Source organism: Bombina bombina, chromosome 3 (assembly GCF_027579735.1).
Source record: "Bombina bombina isolate aBomBom1 chromosome 3, aBomBom1.pri, whole genome shotgun sequence".
Lineage (NCBI taxonomy): Eukaryota > Metazoa > Chordata > Amphibia > Anura > Bombinatoridae > Bombina > Bombina bombina.
Genome location: NC_069501.1, coordinates 550,220,687 through 550,243,766, shown reverse-complemented (window position 1 = coordinate 550,243,766; position 23,080 = coordinate 550,220,687). Strand labels below are relative to the sequence as shown.

The 23,080-nt window shown below is 37.3% G+C and overlaps 1 protein-coding gene and 1 long non-coding RNA gene across 2 annotated transcripts in view; one reads left to right on the top strand and one right to left on the bottom strand.

Moving 5' to 3' along the window:
• Positions 1-2,325: 2,325 nt before the first annotated feature.
• LOC128653649 (uncharacterized) lies at positions 2,326-15,448 on the bottom strand. Its single transcript, XR_008401373.1, has 3 exons — positions 14,236-15,448; positions 5,319-5,404; positions 2,326-2,528 (listed from the first exon to the last, which is right to left on the bottom strand). It is a non-coding gene; the product is annotated as an uncharacterized LOC128653649 (long non-coding RNA).
• Positions 2,985-23,080, top strand: part of LOC128653648 (uncharacterized) — a 20,212-nt gene continuing 116 nt past the window's right edge. Inside the window, exons 1-2 of the mRNA XM_053707067.1 lie at positions 2,985-3,027; positions 20,681-23,080. The exon at positions 20,681-23,080 is cut by the window's right edge and continues 116 nt beyond it. Coding sequence (XP_053563042.1) covers positions 22,490-23,080 — 591 coding nt within the window. The 5' untranslated portion in view covers positions 2,985-3,027; positions 20,681-22,489. The remainder of the gene's footprint in view (positions 3,028-20,680) is intronic.

Genomic DNA, 23,080 nt, shown 5'->3' with positions numbered 1-23,080 from the left:
CCCCAGAGTGATCACGCTTGCCTCTTAGTTCAGGTAATTTAGACAAAACTTCAGTCATAACAGTAGCCATATCTTGTAATGTTATCTGTAATGGCCGCCCAGATGTACTAGGCGCCAAAATATCACGCACCTCCCGGGCGGGAGATGCAGGTACTGTCGCGTGAGGCGAGTTAGTCGGCATAACTCTCCCCTCGCTGTTTGGTGAAATTTGTTCACATTGTACAGATTGACTTTTATTTAAAGTAGCATCAATACAGTTAGTACATAAATTTCTATTGGGCTCCACCTTGGCATTGGAACAAATGACACAGATATCTTCCTCTGAGTCAGACATGTTTAACACACTAGCAAAAAAACTTACAACTTGGTTATAATCTTTTTTAGCAAAAAAACGCACTGTGCCTCAAAGAGGTACTAACGATTAAATGACAGTTGAAATAATGAACTGAAAAACAGTTATTGCATCAAACTTTAAAACAACACAACTTTTAGCAAAGGTTTGTTCCCATTAGTAAAAAACAACACTAATTAAATTTGTACATAAGAAAACAAAACAACGTTTTTTATACACAGTCACTATAAGAATTCTCACAGCTCTGCTGAGAGAATTTACCTCCCTTCAAAGAAGTTTGAAGACCCCTGAGATCTGTCAGAGATGAACCGGATCATGCAGGAAATATAAAAGTAGCTGACTGGAATTTTTTGATGCGTAGCAAAGAGCGCCAAAAACGGCCCCTCCCTCTCCCACACAGCAGTGAAGAGAAACGAAACTGTCACAATTAAAGCAAAAAAACTGCCAAGTGGAAAATAATGCCCAAATATTTATTCACACAGTACCTCAGCAATGTAAACGATTCTACATTCCAGCAAAAACGTTTAACATGAGAATAGTTATTAAAAGGATTAGTGACCTTTAACACAGTAGTTCCGGTGAAATACCATCCCCAGAATACTGAAGTGTATACATACATGTCATTTTAACGGTATGGCAGGCTTTTCTCATCAATTCCATTCAGAAAATAAAAACTGCCACATACCTCAATGCAGATTCATCTGCCCGCTGTCCCCTGATCTGAAGCCTTTACCTCCCTCAGATGGTCGAGAACAGCAATATGATCTTAACGACTCCGGTTAAAATCATAGTAAAAAATCTCTGTCAGATTCTTCCTCAAACTCTGCCAGAGAAGTAATAACACGCTCCGGTGCTATTTTAAAATAACAAACTTTTGATTGAAGTCATAAAAACTAAGTATAATCACCATAGTCCTCTCACACATCCTATCTAGTCGTTGGGTGCAAGAGAATGACTGGGACTGACGTAGAGGGGAGGAGCTATATGCAGCTCTGCTGGGTGAATCCTCTTGCATTTCCTGTTGGGGAGGAGTTATATCCCAGAAGTAATGATGACCCGTGGACTGATCACACATAACAGAAGAAACAACATTTTTCAATGTCATGCAAAGCTATCACTAAGCCTGCTACCAGTCGCTACCACTGCAGAGAAGGCTTAAGTATTATTTCAGTGTTAACAGTATTTTCTCAGTCAAATTCTAGTCCCTAGAATATAACTCGACTGTGCATACATTTATCAGCCTGATACCAGTTGCTACTACTGCATTTAAGGCTGTACTTACATCATACGGTAACAGCAGTATTTTCTTAGTCAATTCCATTCCCAGAAAATAAAGTACTGCACATACCTCATTTGCAGAGGACCCCGCATGCTATTCCCAGTTTCTGAAGTTACCCCACTCCTCAGAATGTCGAGAACAGCCAGTGGATCTTAGTTACGCCTGCTAAGATCATAGATAAAAAACGCAGGCAGTTTCTTCTTCCAAATACTGCCTGAGATAGAAAAACAGCACACTCCTGTGCCATTTAAAATAACAAACTTTTGATTGAAGAATAGTTAAGTAAAAACTCCAGCTCCTCTCGCGACCTCCTTTGTTGAGGGCTGCAAGAGAATGACTGGATATGACATGTGAGGGGAGGAGCTATATAGCAGCTCTGCTTGGGTGATCCTCTTGCAACTTCCTGTTGGGAAGGAGAATATATCCCATAAGTAATGGATGACCCGTGGACTGAACACACTTAAGAGAAAAGTGTGTTGTATTAATTGTGGGTGCTCATGACACTCTAAATGCTCATGTTCCACCCCAAGCATGAGCCTCTGCCTTCATCCAAGTCCCTACTGAGTTAGATGTCATGTATCACCAGAATCTAGCAATGCAAATGCTGCTGTTCCTTGAGAGCAAGAGGTTTCTAACGGTAGAACGTAAACATTTCATATTGTAAAGAGCCAAAAATAAAAAACACACACCCATGTAAGAGAAGTCAAAGCTTTATTGACACAGCAACACAACACTTTAAATAGCCGCCACAGGTCATAAATCCAAATTGCATCCATGTTTATTGTTCAAGGTAATTGAAGAAAAATGCTGTCGTCCTGCCATAATCACCTTTTTTCCTGTGTACACGGTGTGTATACGTTTAATTGTTCATCTTTGAAGAAACCGCTATGACAAAACCTGCAATAAATAAAAAAAATATAAAGTGAGCACATGGGACAAACATTCATGCCAAACAGAAGTTTCCATCCTATAATACAACCATCTGAGCAGAAACATAGCTAAAAGGCCATTATCTAAAAATGATATGTTCTAATTTGAAAGGGACAGTCAAGTCCAAAAATAAACAAACATTCCTGATGCAGATAGAGCATGTAATTTTAAACAACTTTCCCTTTTACTTTTATCACCAATTTTGCTTTGTTCTCTTGGTATTATTAGTTAAAAGCTAAACCTAGGTAGGCTCATATGCTATTTTTTACAGGCCGCCTCTAATCTGAATGCATTGACAGTTTTTCACCACTTGAGGGCATTAGTTCATGTGTCATATAGATGACATTGAGCTCACACACGTGAAGTTACCTAGGAGTGAGCAATGATTGGCTAAAATGCAAGTCTGTCAAAAACTGAACTAAGGGGGCAGTCTGCAGAGGCTTCGAAACAAGGTAATCACAAAAAGGTAAAAATTGTATTTTATAACTTGGTTATGCAAAACTGGAGAATGGGTAATAAAAGGGATTATGTACCTTTATAAACAAAAATTCTGGTGTGACTGTCACTTTAAGACTAGCAACCGAGCACCTTAGGGGTTAAACTTAGTGAAATACCACTTGGGACTCTTAGAGCACTGCTGGTTCAGAATGAAAGCTGCTTCTGATCCTATCAGAAGCTCTCGTTACACAGCTGGGTCGGGCAACTAGCGCTCCTCTTCAGTACTTCTACAACATTTTTAACCCCTTTGGACTAATATTCGTTTTATTGAACATTTATTGGATAATTTATAATAAAATCAATTTATATTAAATTGTGCAATTTGTGCTTTGGCTAGCTCAAAAAGGGACACAAGTAAAAATTAAACCTTCATGATTCAGATCGAAAATGCAATTTTAAACAACTTTCCTATTTACTTCCATTAACAAGATGTGCACAGTCTATTTACACTTTTTGAGTCACGAGCTACTACTGAGCACATGCAAGAATTCCCAGAATACACGTGTATGCATTTGTGATTGGCTGATGGTTGTTACATGGTGCAGTGGGAGTGGAAATAGACATAACTTTGAAATTTGCCACAGCAAAATCTACTACTCATTTGAAGTTCAGACTAAGTGCTATTGCATTGTCTTGTTATTGTGCATTTGTTGATTATGCAAATCTGCTGTATTTACTGGTCCTTTACGTAACATTTCAAAACAGAAAATTTATCTAAATCTAGATTAAAATGTTCCTCCAAAATGGTGTGCCAGCAAATTTTGATAGTAAACAAATAAATGTTTGTCCAAATTACATTGCACTTTTGCTGAGTTATACAAATATATTTTTTATATAAAAACACGCACCAGCCTAATATTTATGTAACATTTATTTAGCTGCCAATGCAAAAATGAAAGCACCACCAGTGGCAATCAATAACAAGACAGCAAGTACCACAGGCTGTTTGGATTAAAGGGACACTCAAGCAAAATTAAACTTTCATTATTCAGATAGAGCATGCAATTTTAAACAACTTTCCAATTTACCTCCATTAACAAAATGTGCACAGTCTTTTTATATTTAAACTTTTTGAATCACCAGCTCCTACTGAGCATGTGCAAGAATAAGCGTGTATGCATTTGTGAATGGCTGATTGCTGTCACATGGTATGTGTATGCATCTGTGATTGGCTGATGGCTGTCACATGGCACAGTGGGAGTGGAAAAAGACATAACTTAAAGGGACAGTCAAGGCCAAAAAAAACTTATTTTTCAAATAGGGCATGTAATTTTAAACAACTTTCCAATTTACTTTTATCAACAATTTTGCTTTGTTCTCTTGGTATTCTAGTTGAGAGCAAACCTAGGAAGGCTCATATGATAATTTCTAAGCCCTTGAAGGCCGCCTCTAATCACATGCTTTTGTATTTGCTTTTCACAACAGGGGAGAGTAGTTCAGGTAAACCATATAGATAGCATTGTGATCACGCCCGTGGGTTGTGGCAGACACTGCACTAATTGGCTAAAATGCAAGTCAATAGATAATAACTAAAAGTCATGTGATTAGGGGCGGTCAGGAGATGCTTAGATACAAGAGAGTCACAGCAGTAAAAAGTGTATTAATATAACTGTGTTGGTTATGCAAAACTGGGGAATGGGTAATAAAGGGATTATCTATCTTTTTAAACAACAAAAATTCTGGTGTTGACTGTCCCTTTAAAATTGTCAGGAAAAAAAAAATCTACTACTCATTTAAAGTTCAGACTAAGTGCTATTGCATTGTCTTGTTATCTTGCATTTGTTGATTATGCAAATCTACTGTGTTGACTGGTCCTTTAACTTGATTGGGTATCAATGTAAGGCATCAGTCACATACGATTAATATAAATAGTGTATGTGGCGAGACACTATTAAAATGCATCCATAGTACTAAATAGACAAAAAAAATCCTCACGAAAATGTATTACTTGTCAAATAGTCAAAACCATTGTTCTAGACAACTAAACTTTATAGGTGCTATAAGTGATTATAAAAACAGGAATGTATATTTTTTTTAATGAACTTAGAAAAAAGCGTTTAATTTTATTAGGACAACACATTTTATTTTCCCTTCTAAAACAGACAAAAATCTGCACGTCCAGTACTTAAACAATACGCCGAATAGTAAATAAGTCACTGCTGTGACCAGTCTGATTATTACAAAGCAAGTGAGCAAATATGCTATTAACCATTCATTAAATGTCAATACACTACCAAACGCAAACCAGTTCATTCTTACCTAGCATAATGTCACTGGGCTAAAGTCACAAGTTGTGTTCCAATTATTCAATAGTTGCATAAAGGCGTTAGATCAAGGTCTCTAATCTGTGGAGCAAAAAAAAAAAACGCTTAAGAAACTAGACAACTTGATTCTTTAGGTGTAGCAAGTATACAATGTACAGAGTGGTCGTCTTTCCCAGATTAGCATAAAAAAACAAAATTTCAACAATTTGATTTTACGCTTGATACGAAAGGTCTTCCGTCTATTTTGCATGAAGATCCAAACGGTGAAGAATTCTCTTTGAAGAAGTGAAAAACAAGAATGAAGTGAAAAGTGATGGCATGGAGACCATTTATCTTTTGGGGACTACATACCCAAATTGCTAAGAATTCACAGCACATGCTATCAGCTCATCACATAAGGGAAAATTGTGCCAAAGGCAACTATCCTAACCATGTATGGCAAAAAGAACCGATTGCACTCTGCTTCCACTTCCCATGACCACAGAATGTGGGAACAGCTGCAGTCTGCTCCCACAGCCAGTAAACACAGTTGGCAGTCACAGAATGAAATGTTTACCTTCTGACCATGTTGAAAAGACATTTCCCTAACTATTTCCCTTAGGCTCAGAGAGATAGCACATGAAGTAAACATTAACAACTGGGTCAGCGCTCAAGCCACAAAAAACAATATAGTACAAAATATTGTATCAGAGGTGTGCACACACACACATAAAATATATGAAACGTAAGACTATTATATATGATAGAACACTCAAAAAGGCAATAAAAAAATAAGGCAAAAAATTCACACAATTTGGGTAAATGATTAAAAAGTCAGTTGGGAAATATCTGACCACTCGGCTGACTCACTCTCTCCGCCAAGGAGCAGGAACACTTGTTGATTCCTCAGTCAAAAGCATGAGCACCGGGCAAAGAAAATGCCCGATTGCTGTAATTGAAAGTATGTTTGCCACATCCTGAAGATCCCACTGGTAAAGAAATCTCTTTAAACCACTGAAGGTGCGCTCACAAATAAAATATATGAAACATAAGACTAATATATGATCGTACAATCAAAAGAGACAAAAAAAAAAAAAAAAGGATCACCCAAATGGGGTAAATAATTGATTAAAAAGTCAGTTGAGACATATCTGTGACCAGATAATCCCAATCCAATATTATCAGCATTCAGCTCTTTGAATAGTGAAAAATACAAACAATGTCCTAAAAGACAATAGGAGAAAAGATACCTTATTATGCAGTCTCTCTCATACTTAGAGATTAACATGTATTCAATATACAAGGTACTCACAAAGAGGATAAACACAGTGCAATTCAGACAAGCCAATGCTTCTGAGCCACTAGGCTGACTCACTCTCTCCGCCAAAGGAGCAGAAACGCTGTTGATTCCTCAGTCAAAAGCATGAGCACCGGGCAAAGAAAATGCCCGATTGCTGTAATTGAAAGTATGTTTGCCACATCCTGAAGATCCCAATGGTAAAGAAATCTCTTTAAACCACTGAAGGTATGGAGAGACAAATGGGAGGGACCATTTATCTTTTGGGGACTCCCTACCCAAATTGCTAAGAATTCACAGCACATGCTATCAGCTCATCACATAAGGGAAAAGTGTGCCAAAGGCAACTTCCCTAACTATGCATGGCCAAAAGAACCGATTGCACTCTGCTTCCACTTCCCATGACCACAGAATGTGGGAACAGCTGCAGTCTGCTCCCACAGCCAGTAAACACAGTTGGCAGTCACAGAATGAAATGTTTACCTTCTGACCATGTTGAAAAGACATTTCCCTAACTATTTCCCTTAGGCTCAGAGAGATAGCACATGAAGTAAACATTAACAACTGGATCAGCGCTCAAGCCACAAAAAAAACCAAATTAACAATATTGTACACAATATTGTATCAGAGGTGCGCACACAAATATATGAAACAGACTAATATGATAATACAATCAAAAAAGGCAAAAAAAAACAGAATTTATGTTTACCTGATAAATTACTTTCTCCAACGGTGTGTCCGGTCCACGGCGTCATCCTTACTTGTGGGGATATTCTCTTCCCCAACAGGAAATGGCAAAGAGCCCAGCAAAGCTGGTCACATGATCCCTCCTAGGCTCCGCCTTCCCCAGTCATTCGACCGACGTAAAGGAGGAATATTTGCATAGGAGAAACCATATGATACCGTGGTGACTGTAGTTAAAGAAAATAAATTATCAGACCTGATTAAAAAACCAGGGCGGGCCGTGGACCGGACACACCGTTGGAGAAAGTAATTTATCAGGTAAACATAAATTCTGTTTTCTCCAACATAGGTGTGTCCGGTCCACGGCGTCATCCTTACTTGTGGGAACCAATACCAAAGCTTTAGGACACGGATGAAGGGAGGGAGCAAATCAGGTCACCTAGATGGAAGGCACCACGGCTTGCAAAACCTTTCTCCCAAAAATAGCCTCAGAAGAAGCAAAAGTATCAAACTTGTAAAATTTAGTAAAAGTGTGCAGTGAAGACCAAGTCGCTGCCTTACATATCTGATCAACAGAAGCCTCGTTCTTGAAGGCCCATGTGGAAGCCACAGCCCTAGTGGAATGAGCTGTGATTCTGTCAGGAGGCTGCCGTCCAGCAGTCTCGTAAGCCAATCTGATGATGCTTTTAATCCAAAAAGAGAGAGAGGTAGAAGTTGCTTTTTGACCTCTCCTTTTACCAGAATAAACAACAAACAAGGAAGATGTTTGTCTAAAATCCTTTGTAGCATCTAAATAGAATTTTAGAGCACGAACAACATCCAAATTGTGCAACAAACGTTCCTTCTTTGAAAGCGGATTCGGACACAAAGAAGGCACGACTATCTCCTGGTTAATGTTTTTGTTAGAAACAACTTTCGGAAGAAAACCAGGTTTAGTACGTAAAACCACCTTATCTGCATGGAACACCAGATAAGGAGGAGAACACTGCAGAGCAGATAATTCTGAAACTCTTCTAGCAGAAGAAATTGCAACCAAAAACAAAACTTTCCAAGATAATAACTTAATATAAACGGAATGTAAGGGTTCAAACGGAACCCCCTGAAGAACTGAAAGAACTAAATTGAGACTCCAAGGAGGAGTCAAAGGTTTGTAAACAGGCTTGATTCTAACCAGAGCCTGAACAAAGGCTTGAACATCTGGCACAGCTGCCAGCTTTTTGTGAAGTAACACAGACAAGGCAGAAATCTGTCCCTTCAAGGAACTTGCAGATAATCCTTTCTCCAAACCTTCTTGAAGAAAGGATAGAATCTTAGGAATTTTTACCTTGTCCCAAGGGAATCCTTTAGATTCACACCAACAGATATATTTTTTCCATATTTTGTGGTAAATTTTTCTAGTTACAGGCTTTCTGGCCTGAACAAGAGTATCAATGACAGAATCTGAGAATCCTCGCTTTGATAAGATCAAGCGTTCAATCTCCAAGCAGTCAGTTGGAGTGAGACCAGATTCGGATGTTCGAACTGACCTTGAACAAGAAGGTCTCGTCTCAAAGGTAGCTTCCATGGTGGAGCCGATGACATATTCACCAGGTCTGCATACCAAGTCCTGCGTGGCCACGCAGGAGCTATCAAGATCACCGATGCCCTCTCCTGATTGATCCTGGCTACCAGCCTGGGGATGAGAGGAAACGGCGGGAATACATAAGCTAGTTTGAAGGTCCAAGGTGCTACTAGTGCATCTACTAGAGTCGCCTTGGGATCCCTGGATCTGGACCCGTAGCAAGGAACCTTGAAGTTCTGACGAGAGGCCATCAGATCCATGTCTGGAATGCCCCACAGTTGAGTAATTTGGGCAAAGATTTCCGGATGGAGTTCCCACTCCCCCGGATGAAATGTCTGACGACTCAGAAAATCCGCTTCCCAATTTTCCACTCCTGGGATGTGGATTGCAGACAAGTGGCAGGAGTGAGTCTCCGCCCATTGAATGATTTTGGTCACTTCTTCCATCGCCAGGGAACTCCTTGTTTCCCCCCTGATGGTTGATGTACGCAACAGTTGTCATGTTGTCTGATTGAAACCGTATGAACTTGGCCTTTGCTAGCTGAGGCCAAGCCTTGAGAGCATTGAATATCGCTCTCAGTTCCAGAATATTTATCGGTAGAAGAGATTCTTCCCGAGACCAAAGACCCTGAGCTTTCAGGGGTCCCCAGACCGCGCCCCAGCCCACCAGACTGGCGTCGGTCGTGACGATGACCCACTCTGGTCTGCGGAAGCTCATCCCCTGTGACAGGTTGTCCAGGGACAGCCACCAACGGAGTGAATCTCTGGTCCTCTGATTTACTTGTATCGTCGGAGACAAGTCTGTATAGTCCCCATTCCACTGACTGAGCATGCACAGTTGTAATGGTCTTAGATGAATGCGCGCAAAAGGAACTATGTCCATTGCCGCTACCATCAAACCTATTACTTCCATGCACTGCGCTATGGAAGGAAGAGGAACAGAATGAAGTATTTGACAAGAGTTCAGAAGTTTTGTTTTTCTGGCCTCTGTCAGAAAAATCCTCATTTCTAAGGAGTCTATTATTGTTCCCAAGAAGGGAACCCTTGTTGACGGAGATAGAGAACTCTTTTCTACGTTCACTTTCCATCCGTGAGATCTGAGAAAGGCCAGGACAATGTCCGTGTGAGCCTTTGCTTGAGGAAGGGACGACGCTTGAATCAGAATGTCGTCCAAGTAAGGTACTACTGCAATGCCCCTTGGTCTTAGCACCGCTAGAAGGGACCCTAGTACCTTTGTGAAAATCCTTGGAGCAGTGGCTAATCCGAACGGAAGTGCCACAAACTGGTAATGCTTGTCCAGGAATGCGAACCTTAGGAACCGATGATGTTCCTTGTGGATAGGAATATGTAGATACGCATCCTTTAAATCCACCGTGGTCATGAATTGACCTTCCTGGATGGAAGGAAGAATTGTTCGAATGGTTTCCATTTTGAACGATGGAACCTTGAGAAACTTGTTTAGGATCTTGAGATCTAAGATTGGTCTGAACGTTCCCTCTTTTTTGGGAACTACGAACAGATTGGAGTAGAACCCCATCCCTTGTTCTCCTAATGGAACAGGATGAATCACTCCCATTTTTAACAGGTCTTCTACACAATGCAAGAATGCCTGTTTTTTTATGTGGTCTGAAGACAATTGAGACCTGTGGAACCTCCCCCTTGGGGGAAGCCCCTTGAATTCCAGAAGATAACCTTGGGAGACTATTTCTAGCGCCCAAGGATCCAGAACATCTCTTGCCCAAGCCTGAGCGAAGAGAGAGAGTCTGCCCCCCACCAGATCCGGTCCCGGATCGGGGGCCAACATCTCATGCTGTCTTGGTAGCAGTGGCAGGTTTCTTGGCCTGCTTTCCTTTGTTCCAGCCTTGCATTGGTCTCCAGGCTGGTTTGGCTTGAGAAGTGTTACCCTCCTGCTTAGAGGACGTAGCACTTGGGGCTGGTCCGTTTCTGCGAAAGGGACGAAAATTAGGTTTATTTTTGGCCTTGAAAGACCTATCCTGAGGAAGGGCGTGGCCCTTGCCCCCAGTGATATCAGAGATAATCTCTTTCAAGTCAGGGCCAAACAGCGTTTTCCCCTTGAAAGGAATGTTAAGCAATTTGTTCTTGGAAGACGCATCCGCTGACCAAGATTTTAACCAAAGCGCTCTGCGCGCCACAATAGCAAACCCAGAATTTTTCGCCGCTAACCTAGCCAATTGCAAAGTGGCGTCTAGGGTGAAAGAATTAGCCAATTTGAGAGCACGAATTCTGTCCATAATCTCCTCATAAGAAGAAGAATTATTAATGATCGCCTTTTCTAGCTCATCGAACCAGAAACACGCGGCTGTAGTGACAGGGACAATGCATGAAATTGGTTGTAGAAGGTAACCTTGCTGAACAAACATCTTTTTAAGCAAACCTTCTAATTTTTTATCCATAGGATCTTTGAAAGCACAACTATCTTCTATGGGTATAGTGGTGCGTTTGTTTAGAGTAGAAACCGCCCCCTCGACCTTGGGGACTGTCTGCCATAAGTCCTTTCTGGGGTCGACCATAGGAAACAATTTTTTAAATATGGGGGGAGGGACGAAAGGTATACCGGGCCTTTCCCATTCTTTATTTACAATGTCCGCCACCCGCTTGGGTATAGGAAAAGCTTCGGGGGGCCCCGGGACCTCTAGGAACTTGTCCATTTTACATAGTTTCTCTGGAATGACCAAGTTCTCACAATCATCCAGAGTGGATAACACCTCCTTAAGCAGAGCGCGGAGATGTTCCAACTTAAATTTAAATGTAATCACATCAGGTTCAGCTTGTTGAGAAATTTTCCCTGAATCTGAAATTTCTCCCTCAGACAAAACCTCCCTGGTCCCCTCAGACTGGTGTAGGGGCACTTCAGAAACAATATCATCAGCGTCCTCATGCTCTTCAGTATTTTCTAAAACAGAGCAGTCGCGCTTTCGCTGATAAGTGGGCATTTTGGCTAAAATGTTTTTGATAGAATTATCCATTACAGCCGTTAATTGTTGCATAGTAAGGAGTATTGGCGCGCTAGATGTACTAGGGGCCTCCTGTGTGGGCAAGACTGGTGTAGACGAAGGAGGGGATGATGCAGTACCATGCTTACTCCCCTCACTTGAGGAATCATCTTGGGCATCATTTTCTCTAAATTTTGTGTCACATAAATCACATCTATTTAAATGAGAAGGAACCTTGGCTTCCCCACATTCAGAACACAGTCTATCTGGTAGTTCAGACATGTTAAACAGGCATAAACTTGATAACAAAGTACAAAAAACGTTTTAAAATAAAACCGTTACTGTCACTTTAAATTTTAAACTGAACACACTTTATTACTGCAATTGCGAAAAAGTATGAAGGAATTGTTCAAAATTCACCAAAATTTCACCACAGTGTCTTAAAGCCTTAAAAGTATTGCACACCAAATTTGGAAGCTTTAACCCTTAAAATAACGGAACCGGAGCCGTTTTTAACTTTAACCCCTTTACAGTCCCTGGTATCTGCTTTGCTGAGACCCAACCAAGCCCAAAGGGGAATACGATACCAAATGACGCCTTCAGAAAGTCTTTTCTATGTATCAGAGCTCCTCACACATGCATCTGCATGTCACGCTTCTCAAAAACAAGTGCGCAATACAGGCGCGAAAATGAGACTCTGCCTATGATTAGGGAAAGCCCCTAGAGAATAAGGTGTCCAATACAGTGCCTGCCGGTTATTTTACAAAATTCCCAAGATTAAAATAATTCCTCAAGGCTATGGAGTATAAAATATGTTTATATATAAATCGATTTAGCCCAGAAAATGTCTACAGTCTTAAAAAGCCCTTGTGAAGCCCTTTTTTTTCTGTCTGTAATAAAAATGGCTTACCGGATCCCATAGGGAAAATGACAGCTTCCAACATTACATCGTCTTGTTAGAATGTGTCATACCTCAAGCAGCAAAAGTCTGCTCACTGTTCCCCCAACTGAAGTTAATTCCTCTCAACAGTCCTGTGTGGAAACAGCCATCGATTTTAGTAACGGTTGCTAAAATCATTTTCCTCTTACAAACAGAAATCTTCATCTCTTTTCTGTTTCAGAGTAAATAGTACATACCAGCACTATTTTAAAATAACAAACTCTTGATTGAATAATAAAAAAACTACAGTTAAACACTAAAAAACTCTAAGCCATCTCCGTGGAGATGTTGCCTGTACAACGGCAAAGAGAATGACTGGGGAAGGCGGAGCCTAGGAGGGATCATGTGACCAGCTTTGCTGGGCTCTTTGCCATTTCCTGTTGGGGAAGAGAATATCCCCACAAGTAAGGATGACGCCGTGGACCGGACACACCTATGTTGGAGAAATAATGATCACCCAATTTGTGTAAATTGATTAAAAAGTCAGTTGAAAAATATCTGTGACCAGATGATCTCAATCCAATATTATCAGCAGTAAGCTCTCTTTGAATGGTGAAAAATACAAAACAATGTCCTAAAAGACAACAGGAGAAGAGGCTCTTATTATGCAGTCTCTCCTATACTTAGAGATTCACATGTATTCAATATACAAGGTACTCACAAGGAGGATGCACACAGTGTAATTCAGAGAAGCCGATGGCGGAGCCGCTCGGCTGACAAACTCTCTCTGCCAAGGCGAAGGAACGCTCGTCAATTCCTTACAGCCATAAAAAGCATGAGCACCGGGCAAAGAAAATGCCTGATAGCTGTAATTGAAAGTCTGTTCGCCGATACAAACACAAATTGAATTGTTTTTCAGAGGATTTCTTGTAGATGTTCCATCAAGGATGGTCTTCTGTCACATCCTGAAAGTCCAAACAGTGACAACATCTCTGAGCCACTGAAGGTATGGAGAAACCATTTATCTTTTGGTGACTCACTACCCAATTGCTAAGAATTCACAGCACATGCTATCAGCTCATCACATAAAGGAAAATTGTGCCAAAGGCAACTTCCCTAACTATGTATGGCCAAAAGAACCGATTGTACTCTGCTTCCACTTCCCATGACCACAGAATGTGGGAACAGCCGCACTCTGCTCCCACAGCCAGTAAACACAGTTGGCAGTCACAGAATGAAATGTTTACCTTCTGACCATGTTGAAAAGACATTTCCCTAACTATTTCCCTTAGGCTCAGAGAGATAGCACATGAAGTAAACATTAACAACTGGGTCAGCGCTCAAGCTATAAAAGCATGAGCACCGGGCAAAGAAAATGCCTGATAGCTGTAATCGAAAGTCTGTTTGCTGATGCAAACACAAATTTAAGTCTTTCCAGTTGTCTATTGACAACGAACAGGAGGTCACAACAAATAAAATCTAGCAGTCACTGCAAGTTGATAACAATGAAGCATATGACACATAGGAAAAAGCAACAGTAGCTCCAGTCTGCCCTTACCTGTAAAGTCATCATGGTGCCATTGTAATGAGTGAGAATCATCTAGTGACAGCGTGGATGAATTTCTTCTACGTAAACACGAGGTGAAGTGAGCATCTCTTCATAATATGGCATTTCTCCATACACGGTCACATATGCTGAGGAAGAAAAAAAGAAAAAGCTTTCATGCTCTTGTAAGTGCCATATATATTTTATTGCAATTAGAAAATCAAAACCCCCTTGGTCCCACTAGAACCGTTATATTTTTCACCACCTCTAATTTTATCTGCACAATAGCAAAATTAGCTTGCATTTTCTAAATATGCTTCCATAAGTTGTGTCACTTTAAAAGCTATTTTAAATTTTAGCAAAGGGTATTATACATTATTCTTTTTAGTGTTAAACAAAGTTCTAAATTATAAAATGGAGCGCAAAATGTAAAATTTGAATTAAAGAACCCTGAAAGAATTTTATGGCTAAAGTGAAAGTGTTCTCCCCAAGACCTTTTTGATTAGGGCACAAGCCGACTATTTTTACTGACCCCAGCTAAAATGTAAGCCAATATTAAAGTGAATGTACATTTTATTAGATTGCGTTATATATAATAGTAGCTAATAATACGCTAAAGAATACCGCCACAATTATTTTTAAAAAAAATGTATTATTGCGATGTTATTTTATCATATAATCATCGCTCATTCACTTACCCGCTCCTCCCACTCTCAGTTTCCTGATTCTCCCCCATCTAATGTAAACAGCGGCTCCACCCGCTGTTTACATATCGGCACTGCGCGCTCCCGTGAATTATTTCCAATGCGCATGCGTTACTCCTGTTTCCTGTTTACATCAACATAGTATTCATTGAATGAGTCTAACTCCATTCAATGAAAACTATTGTTGCGAGTGTTGAAGGACAGGAGCGAAGCCTATAATTTTATCCCTAATTATCAATCTACTATCGATTGTAAGTAAATGATTTAGGTTGAAAATATTTTAGTTTTAAAAAGGATTACAACATTTGTAATAATAAATCTCAAGCAATAATGTATTATATATAACTTGCTAAAAATAAATATTTCGAAGGATCAATGCAATATAGAAATCTTTTATTTAGTCTGCAAGGATGAATATCAAGACAGCTTTATTTTTGATGTAGAAAATAAATATTTTTATAAAATGAACATCTTTATTTTTCATTATCTTATTTCGTTTAGCCAACCATTGAATTATATATATATATATTGACCCTATATATCAAGTTATATATATATATTTTATATATACCAATAGATATAAATCAATATATATATTTATATATACATATATACAAATATATATATATATATATAAAAAGAAATATATATATCCATTTTAAAAAAAAAAATATATATATACACATAAATATATATATATTTATATATATAAATATATATTTATAGTTTTTTTTATATATATATATATATATATTTATATACATTTATAGATATATATATACATATATATAAGTATATATATATATATATATATATATATATATTTATACACATGTCTAAGTATATGTTTATCTCTCCTATCTATTTACATCTATTTATCGCTTTTTCTTTATGCACATATATATATATATATATATATATATATATATAATTTATAAATATGTGAATATATAAATAGATAGTTGATTTTTCTATATCTCTATCTCAGTGTCACTCTCTGTCTGTCTCTCTCTCTCTTTCTATCTCTCTCTATCTTTCTCTCTCTCTCTGTCTCTGTTTCTCTCTCTCTCTTTCTCTGTATTTCTCTCACACACTCTCTGTGTCTCTTTATATTTTTATTTCTCTCTCTCTATCGGTGTGTCTCTCTCTCTATATCTTTCTGTCTATCTCTTTCTTTCTCTTTGTGTGTGTTTCTCTCTCTCTGTGTCTCTCTCACACTCGCTCTGTGTCTCTCTCCTTCTATTTTTATTGTCTCTCTCTCTGTGTTTCTCTCTCTCTATATCTGTCTTTCTCTCTCTTTCACTTTTTTTGTGTCTTTCTCTCTCTGTCTCTCTCTCTCACACTATCTGTGTCTCTCTCTTTCTATTTTTATTACTCTCTCTATCTGTGTGTCTCTCTCTCTACATTTGTCTGTCTCTCTCTCTTTCTCTTTGTGCGTGTTTCTCTCTCTCTCTATCTCTCTCTCTGTGTGTCTCTCTCTCTCACACTATCTCTGTGTGTCTTTCTATTTTTATTTGTCTCTCTCTCTCTCTATATATATATCTTTCTGTCTCTCTCTTTCTCTTTGTGTGTGTTTATCTCTCTCTCTGTGTCTCTCTCTCACACTCGCTCTGTGTCTCTCTCCTATTTTTATTGTCTCTCTCTATCTGTGTTTCTCTCTCTCTATATCTGTCTTTCTCTCTCTCTTTTTTTTGTGTCTTTCTCTCTCTCTCTGTGTCTCTCTCTCTCACACTATCTCTGTGTGTCTCTCTTTCTATTTTTATTTCTCTCTATCTGTGTGTCTCTCTCTCTACATTTGTCTGTCTCTCTCTCTCTCTCTTTGTGCGTGTTTCTCTCTCTCTCTCTGTGTGTCTCTCTCACACTATCACTGTGTCTCTTTCTATTTTTATTTGTCTCTCTCTCTGTCTCTCTCTATATCTTTCTGTCTCTCTCTCTTTGTGTGTGTTTCTCTCTCTGTGTCTCTCTCTCTCACACTCGCTCTGTGTCTCTCTCCTATTTTTATTGTCTCTATCTGTGTGTCTCTCTCTCTCTATATCTGTCTTTCTCTCTCTCTTTCTATTTTTATTTCTCTCTCTCTCTCTGTGTCTCTCTCTCTCTCACACTCTCTCTGTGTCTCTTTCTATTTTTATTTGTCTCTCTCTATCTGTTTGTCTCTCTCTCTATATCTTTCTGTCTCTCTCTCTTTCTCTTTGTGTGTTTATCTCTCTCTCTGTGTCTCTCACACTCGCTCTGTGTCTCTCTCCTATTTTTATTGTCTCTCTCTCTCTATCTGTGTTTCTCTCTCTCTATCTGTCTTTCTCTCTCTCTCTTTTTTTGTGTCTTTCTCTCTCTCTCTCTGTGTCTCTCTCTCACACTCTCTCTGTCTCTTTCTATTTTTATTTGTCTCTCTCTCTATCTGTTTGTCTCTCTCTCTATATCTTTCTGTCTCTCTCTCTCTCTGTTTCTCTCTCTCACACTTGCTCTGTGTCTCTCCTATTTTTATTGTCTCTCTCTCTCTCTCTCTGTGTCTCTCTCTATATCTGTCTCTCTCTCTCTTTTTTTGTGTCTTTCTCTCTCTCTCTGACACTATCTCTGTGTCTCTCTCTTTCTATTTTTATTTCTCTATCTGTGTGTCTCTCTCTCTCACACTCTCAATTTTTTTTTTTATTTGTCTCTCTCTCTGTGTGTCTCTCTCTCTATATCTGTCTGTCTCTCTCTTTTTTTGTGTTTTTCTCTCTCTGTGTCTTTCTCTATGTCTCTCTCACTCTGTTTATCTCTATCTCTCTCTCTTTCTATCTCTATCTATATTTCTATGTCTCATTTTAAAATTCTATATCTATCTCTCTTTCGCTCCAACTCTCTTTTTCTATCTCTATCTCTCTTTTTCTATCTATCATTCTCTATTTTTCTTTCTCTCTCTCTCTTTCTATCTCCCTTTCTCTCTCTCTCTCTATATATTTCTCTCTCTTTGTCTCTATATTTCTCTTGCTCTATTTCTCTCTCTCTTTCTCTCCCTTTTTTAAAAAAAATTTTTTTCTTTCTATCACTCTTTTTCTCTGTCTCTCATTTTGTCTATATTTCTCTCTCTCTCTCTCTCTATTTCTCTCGCTTGCATATCCTCTATTTCTATCTCTCTCTTTCTCGCTCTCCTTTTTCTCTCTCTCTCTCTATCTCTATATATATATTTATTTAAGTCTCTCTCTATCTCACTCTCTTTCTAATTTTATCTCTTTTTCTCTATTTCTATCTCTTTATCTCTGTGTCTCTCTCAATTTTTCTCAATTTCTTTCTCTATTTCTCTCTCTATTTCTCACTCTTTATCTGTCTCTTTCTCTCTCTTTATCTCTCTTTCTATTTCTCTCTATATTTTAATATTTCTCTATCTTTTTCTCTCTATCTCAATCTTTCTTTCAATATCACTGTTTATCGCTCTCTTTCACTCTCTCTATCCAATTTTTTATATATAATTCTATATCTCTCTCTATCTGTGTATCTCTGTCTCTTTCTTGATCTCTATATCTTTCTATAAATTTCTTTTTCTCTTTATCTCTCTTTCTCGCTCTCTTATTATTTCTCTCTTTCTCTCTCTTTATTTCTCTCTCTCGCTCTCTCTCTATTTCTCTCTCTCTCTATTTCTCTCTCTCTCTCTATTTCTCCATTTCTTTCTCTCTCTTTTTCTCACTCTCATTATTTAACGTTTTCTGTCTATCTCTTTATTTTTCAATATTTAAATCTCTATTTCTATCTCTCTGTCTCTTTCTATATATCATTGGTTCTCTATTTTTATTTTGTCGTCTTTCTATAAATCTCTTTATAACACTCGTTCTATCTTACTCCCACTTTTTCTCTCTGTATTACTTTCCTTCTCTTTTTTTTTTACAGTTTATATTTATCTCTCTATTTCTCTTTTTCACTCTCTATAGTTCTCTATCTTTTTCTCTCTATTTCTCTCTCTCTTTTTATCGTTCTCTCTCTATTTCTTTATCTCTCTATTTCTTTATCAATCCTGCTCTTTTGCTTTATCTCTCTCTTTCTTTTTTTCTCTCTTTATCTAAATGTCTAATTCTCTTTTTTTGTCTCTGTTTTTATATATCTCTCTCTCTTTCTCTCTATATAACTCGATCTCTCAGTCTACTTATCTATCTATCTATTTATCTATTTCTCTCTCTCTCTATCTTTCAATCCCTGTCTTTATATTTATATATCTTTTTTTTCACTTTTAATGTCTATATCTCTCTCTGATTCTCTATCTGTCTCTATCTATATTTTTATCTCTCTATCGTTTTTTTCGATCAATCTCTCTTTCTATGTCTCTCTATAGCTTTTTCTATTTTCTCTTTCTATATCTTTATTCATTTTTTATCTCTTTCTCTCTATCTCTTTCTCTTTATCTCTCTCTTTATCTTGCTCTTTCTATATCTCTCTTTTTATATCTCTCTATCTCGCTATATCACTCTCTTTATCTATCTCTCTTTTTCTATTTCTATATCTCTCTCTTTCTTTCTTTCTATCTATTTCGATCTTTCTCTCTATCTTCCAATATATCGCTCTCAATATTTCTAACATCCTCTATATTTTTTTTAATATATCTGTCAATCTATTTCTATTTCAATGTTTATCTCTCTGTTTAGCAATCTCTCTCAATTTTATCTCTTTATATCTTAATTTATTTCTATTGAAATCTCATTCTCTCTCTCTATCTTTCTCTCTTTCTATCTATCTATCTATCTATCTCTATTTCTCTTTATCTCTCTCTCTCGATCTCTCTCTCTCTTTATTTATCTCTTAATCTCTCTTTTTCTCTATTTCTCTTTTTATATTTATTTATCTTTCTCTCTCTCTCTCTATTCCTATATATATATTTATCTATATATATATATATATATATATATATATACACACATACATACATACATATATATAGATATATATATATATATATATAGATAAAATATAAACCAAAAAAACCATCTATATATTTTTTTTTTGTTTATTTTTTTTTCTCCACCTAATAAATTAAAATTTTGTTAACTATTTCATTAAAGAAAAAAAATCATGAGTTCAATTGATTTAAAATAAAAAAATAAAATATTGGTTTTTTTAATTTTTATAATCGTATTTGATTGTGCATTACAATATCATGTATTATACTGTTTACCGTTAGGGAGAGTCCAAAACAGATTTTTTTTTTAAAAAGCAAGATAATCCCTTTATTACATAATCCCCATTTTTTTTTATAACCAACACAGTTAAATCAATACACATTTTACAGCTGTGACTATCTTGTATATCAACATCTCCTAAACGTCCATAAACACCTTACTTTTTGATATTATCTATTGACTTGCATTTAATCCAATTAGTGCAGTAACTGTCACAATGCTATCTATAAGTATTACCTTAAATACTCTACCCTGTTGTGAAAACAAAATACTAAAAAATTTGATTAGAGGCAGGCATTCAAGGTCTTAGAAATTATCATATGATCCTTCATAGGTTTTATATCAACTAGAACAATAAGTTATTGAAGCTGATTTATTTATAAAATTAAATTGGAAACTTCTTTATAATTACATGTATGATGTCAAAGATATTATTTTTTATTCCTTTACTGTCCCTTTAACTCAAAACTAACCAGAATTTAGTTATACTATTATTGTTATGAATTTTAATTAAATATAGAGGAAAAATATATTCTCAAACTATATAAATATCTTATCTAATATCTATTTGTAATATTATACTTATATTCTATATTTGCATTATTATTTCAGAAATTTATACAATGCCAGACTGCATTGTAATCGGTTGCACCAGCGCAACAAGAAAAGGTCGACCTCAACCAAATGTTAGTTTCCATGTCTTCCCAAAGACACATGACAAAATAAGGATTTGGCTACAACAAACAAATCAATATACTCCGGAGCAATTAGAACCCATGGTTCAAAGAATTTTTGATACGAACAAAACAGTCAAATACCGTATGTGTTCAAGACATTTTCATCAGGACTGTTATTACTCTCATGGTGTCAACAAAAAACTAAAAGCAGATGCTGCTCCTACAATTTTTCCATCACGTATAACACATTCAGAAACAACGACTGATACTTCTCTAAATGATCCTAGAATATGTCCATTAACATTATCTGAAGCAATAGCATCAACATCTAGTGCATTTATTATTGAAAACCAACCCAGAATAAATGTATGTCATGCATGTGGTCACCGAACAAATGTAACTTTAGATGACGCTTCGACAAATACTGTAGAAATATAAAAAATTGATAACTCGACCTCTTTTGACCCATTTCTTGGAACACGAAGTTCGAGTGTGCAAACATTAAAAACAATCCGAAATCAATCCAAAGCTACTAGCACAAGAGATTACTTCAAAAAAAAGGACCAATATACGTGGACAATGGGAGACATGTCAGCAGATAACAGTCTTCAAGGGAGCATTGCATCTGTACAAGACCCATCATCCATTCCGGTTCCAGAAATCACAAACTGTGGATAACATTCAAATAATCCATCCATTTATTGATATTGATAATAGAGATAACATTAGTACCATATCAAATGTCGATCCTTTAATTGATAATTCTCTAATCGAACACAATATAGATAGTTTAGACATATCTAATGTTGAAGATATGGACGTCCAGTCTAAAGATCCGACTTACATTCCCGAAACAACGGAAGAAACACAAGAAGAATATTCAATTTTAGAAGAAGTAACTAAACATCTAGTCTATGAACCAAAATACATTGTATTTGAAAGATCCTTAGATGAGCTTATAAAACTCATACCTTGCAGATTTGAAAAACCTTGTTCCGCACCAATGATGTCTGTACATAAGAGTAATTGGGACTTTACTGATTGTTACTGGTGAGTGTGAGGCTGGACATAATTCGACATTATGGTGTAGTCAACCCACTATTGGCCAAAAACCCGTTGGAAATATTTTGGCTTGTTCATCTTTACTATTCACCGGTAATCAATTTGAAAAAATCAACGATTATTTCAAATATTTTGGAATTTGCTTTCTTTCAAGACAGACATTTTGTAACTATCAGAAAAACTTCCTTTTTCCGACAGTTGACACATTTTGGAAAAATGAATGTGCAAAAAATATTGATAATTTACAAGGTAGTACTTTGAGTGTCACAGGGGATGGGCAATGTGATAGCCCCGGATTCTCCGCAAAATATTGTATCTATACGATAATGGAGGACCGTTCCAAGAAAATTTTGGATATACAAATTGTTCAAGTATCAGAGGCATCCTCATCAGTAGCTATGGAGGCAAAGGGTTTCCGGCGTGCTATCAATAGCTTACTTTCCAAAGGATTATTAACAGTGGTAGTTGCAACTGACAGGCATGTCAGCATACGTAAAATCATCAGAGAGGACTATAAAAATATAAACCACCAATTTGACATCTGGCACTATACAAAGAGCCTTAAAAAAAAATACATAGTGTTGGAAAGAAAAAAAAATGTGCTGAACTAACAAAATGGGTACCATCTATAGCTAACCACTTATGGGCTTGCAGCGTGTCCTGTCAGGGTGATACAGATAGAATGGAGAAATTATGGAAGTCGTGCCTCTACCATGTTTTGAACATCCATTCATGGGAAGAAAATGGCATTGAATACAAATGTAACCACGGAGAATTGCAATTGGATAAAGATCAACCAAGAAAATGGCTAAGCAAACAATCTGAGTCATTCCATGAATTGGAGAAGATTGTTTGTGATGCACAAATGATAAAAGATTTAAAACATCTGAATCTTTTTTGTCACACAGGAAAGCTGGAAGTATTCCACAGCTTCGTCTTGAAATATCGTCCTAAAAGGATTCATTTCAAGATGGATGCTATGGAGGCTAGAACTAAACTTGCAGCGCTAGCAAACAACAGAAATTCCCATCGTGTACAAGCAAAGGTGATGCACCCAACTCCAAACAGTGCTAGTTATGGGGATTTAAAATATCTATCTTACTTCCCGAAGAGTAAAAAACAATGGATGGTTCGACCGGTGTATGAGGACATGGACTTGTCTTACATATTTGAAATGAATATTGAAGTGCTTGATTTAATTGAAGGAAAATCAACTCACTCCTGGGAATCTAGAAACGTGCAATTACCTCCGAACATTGCCTCTACTCCAAAA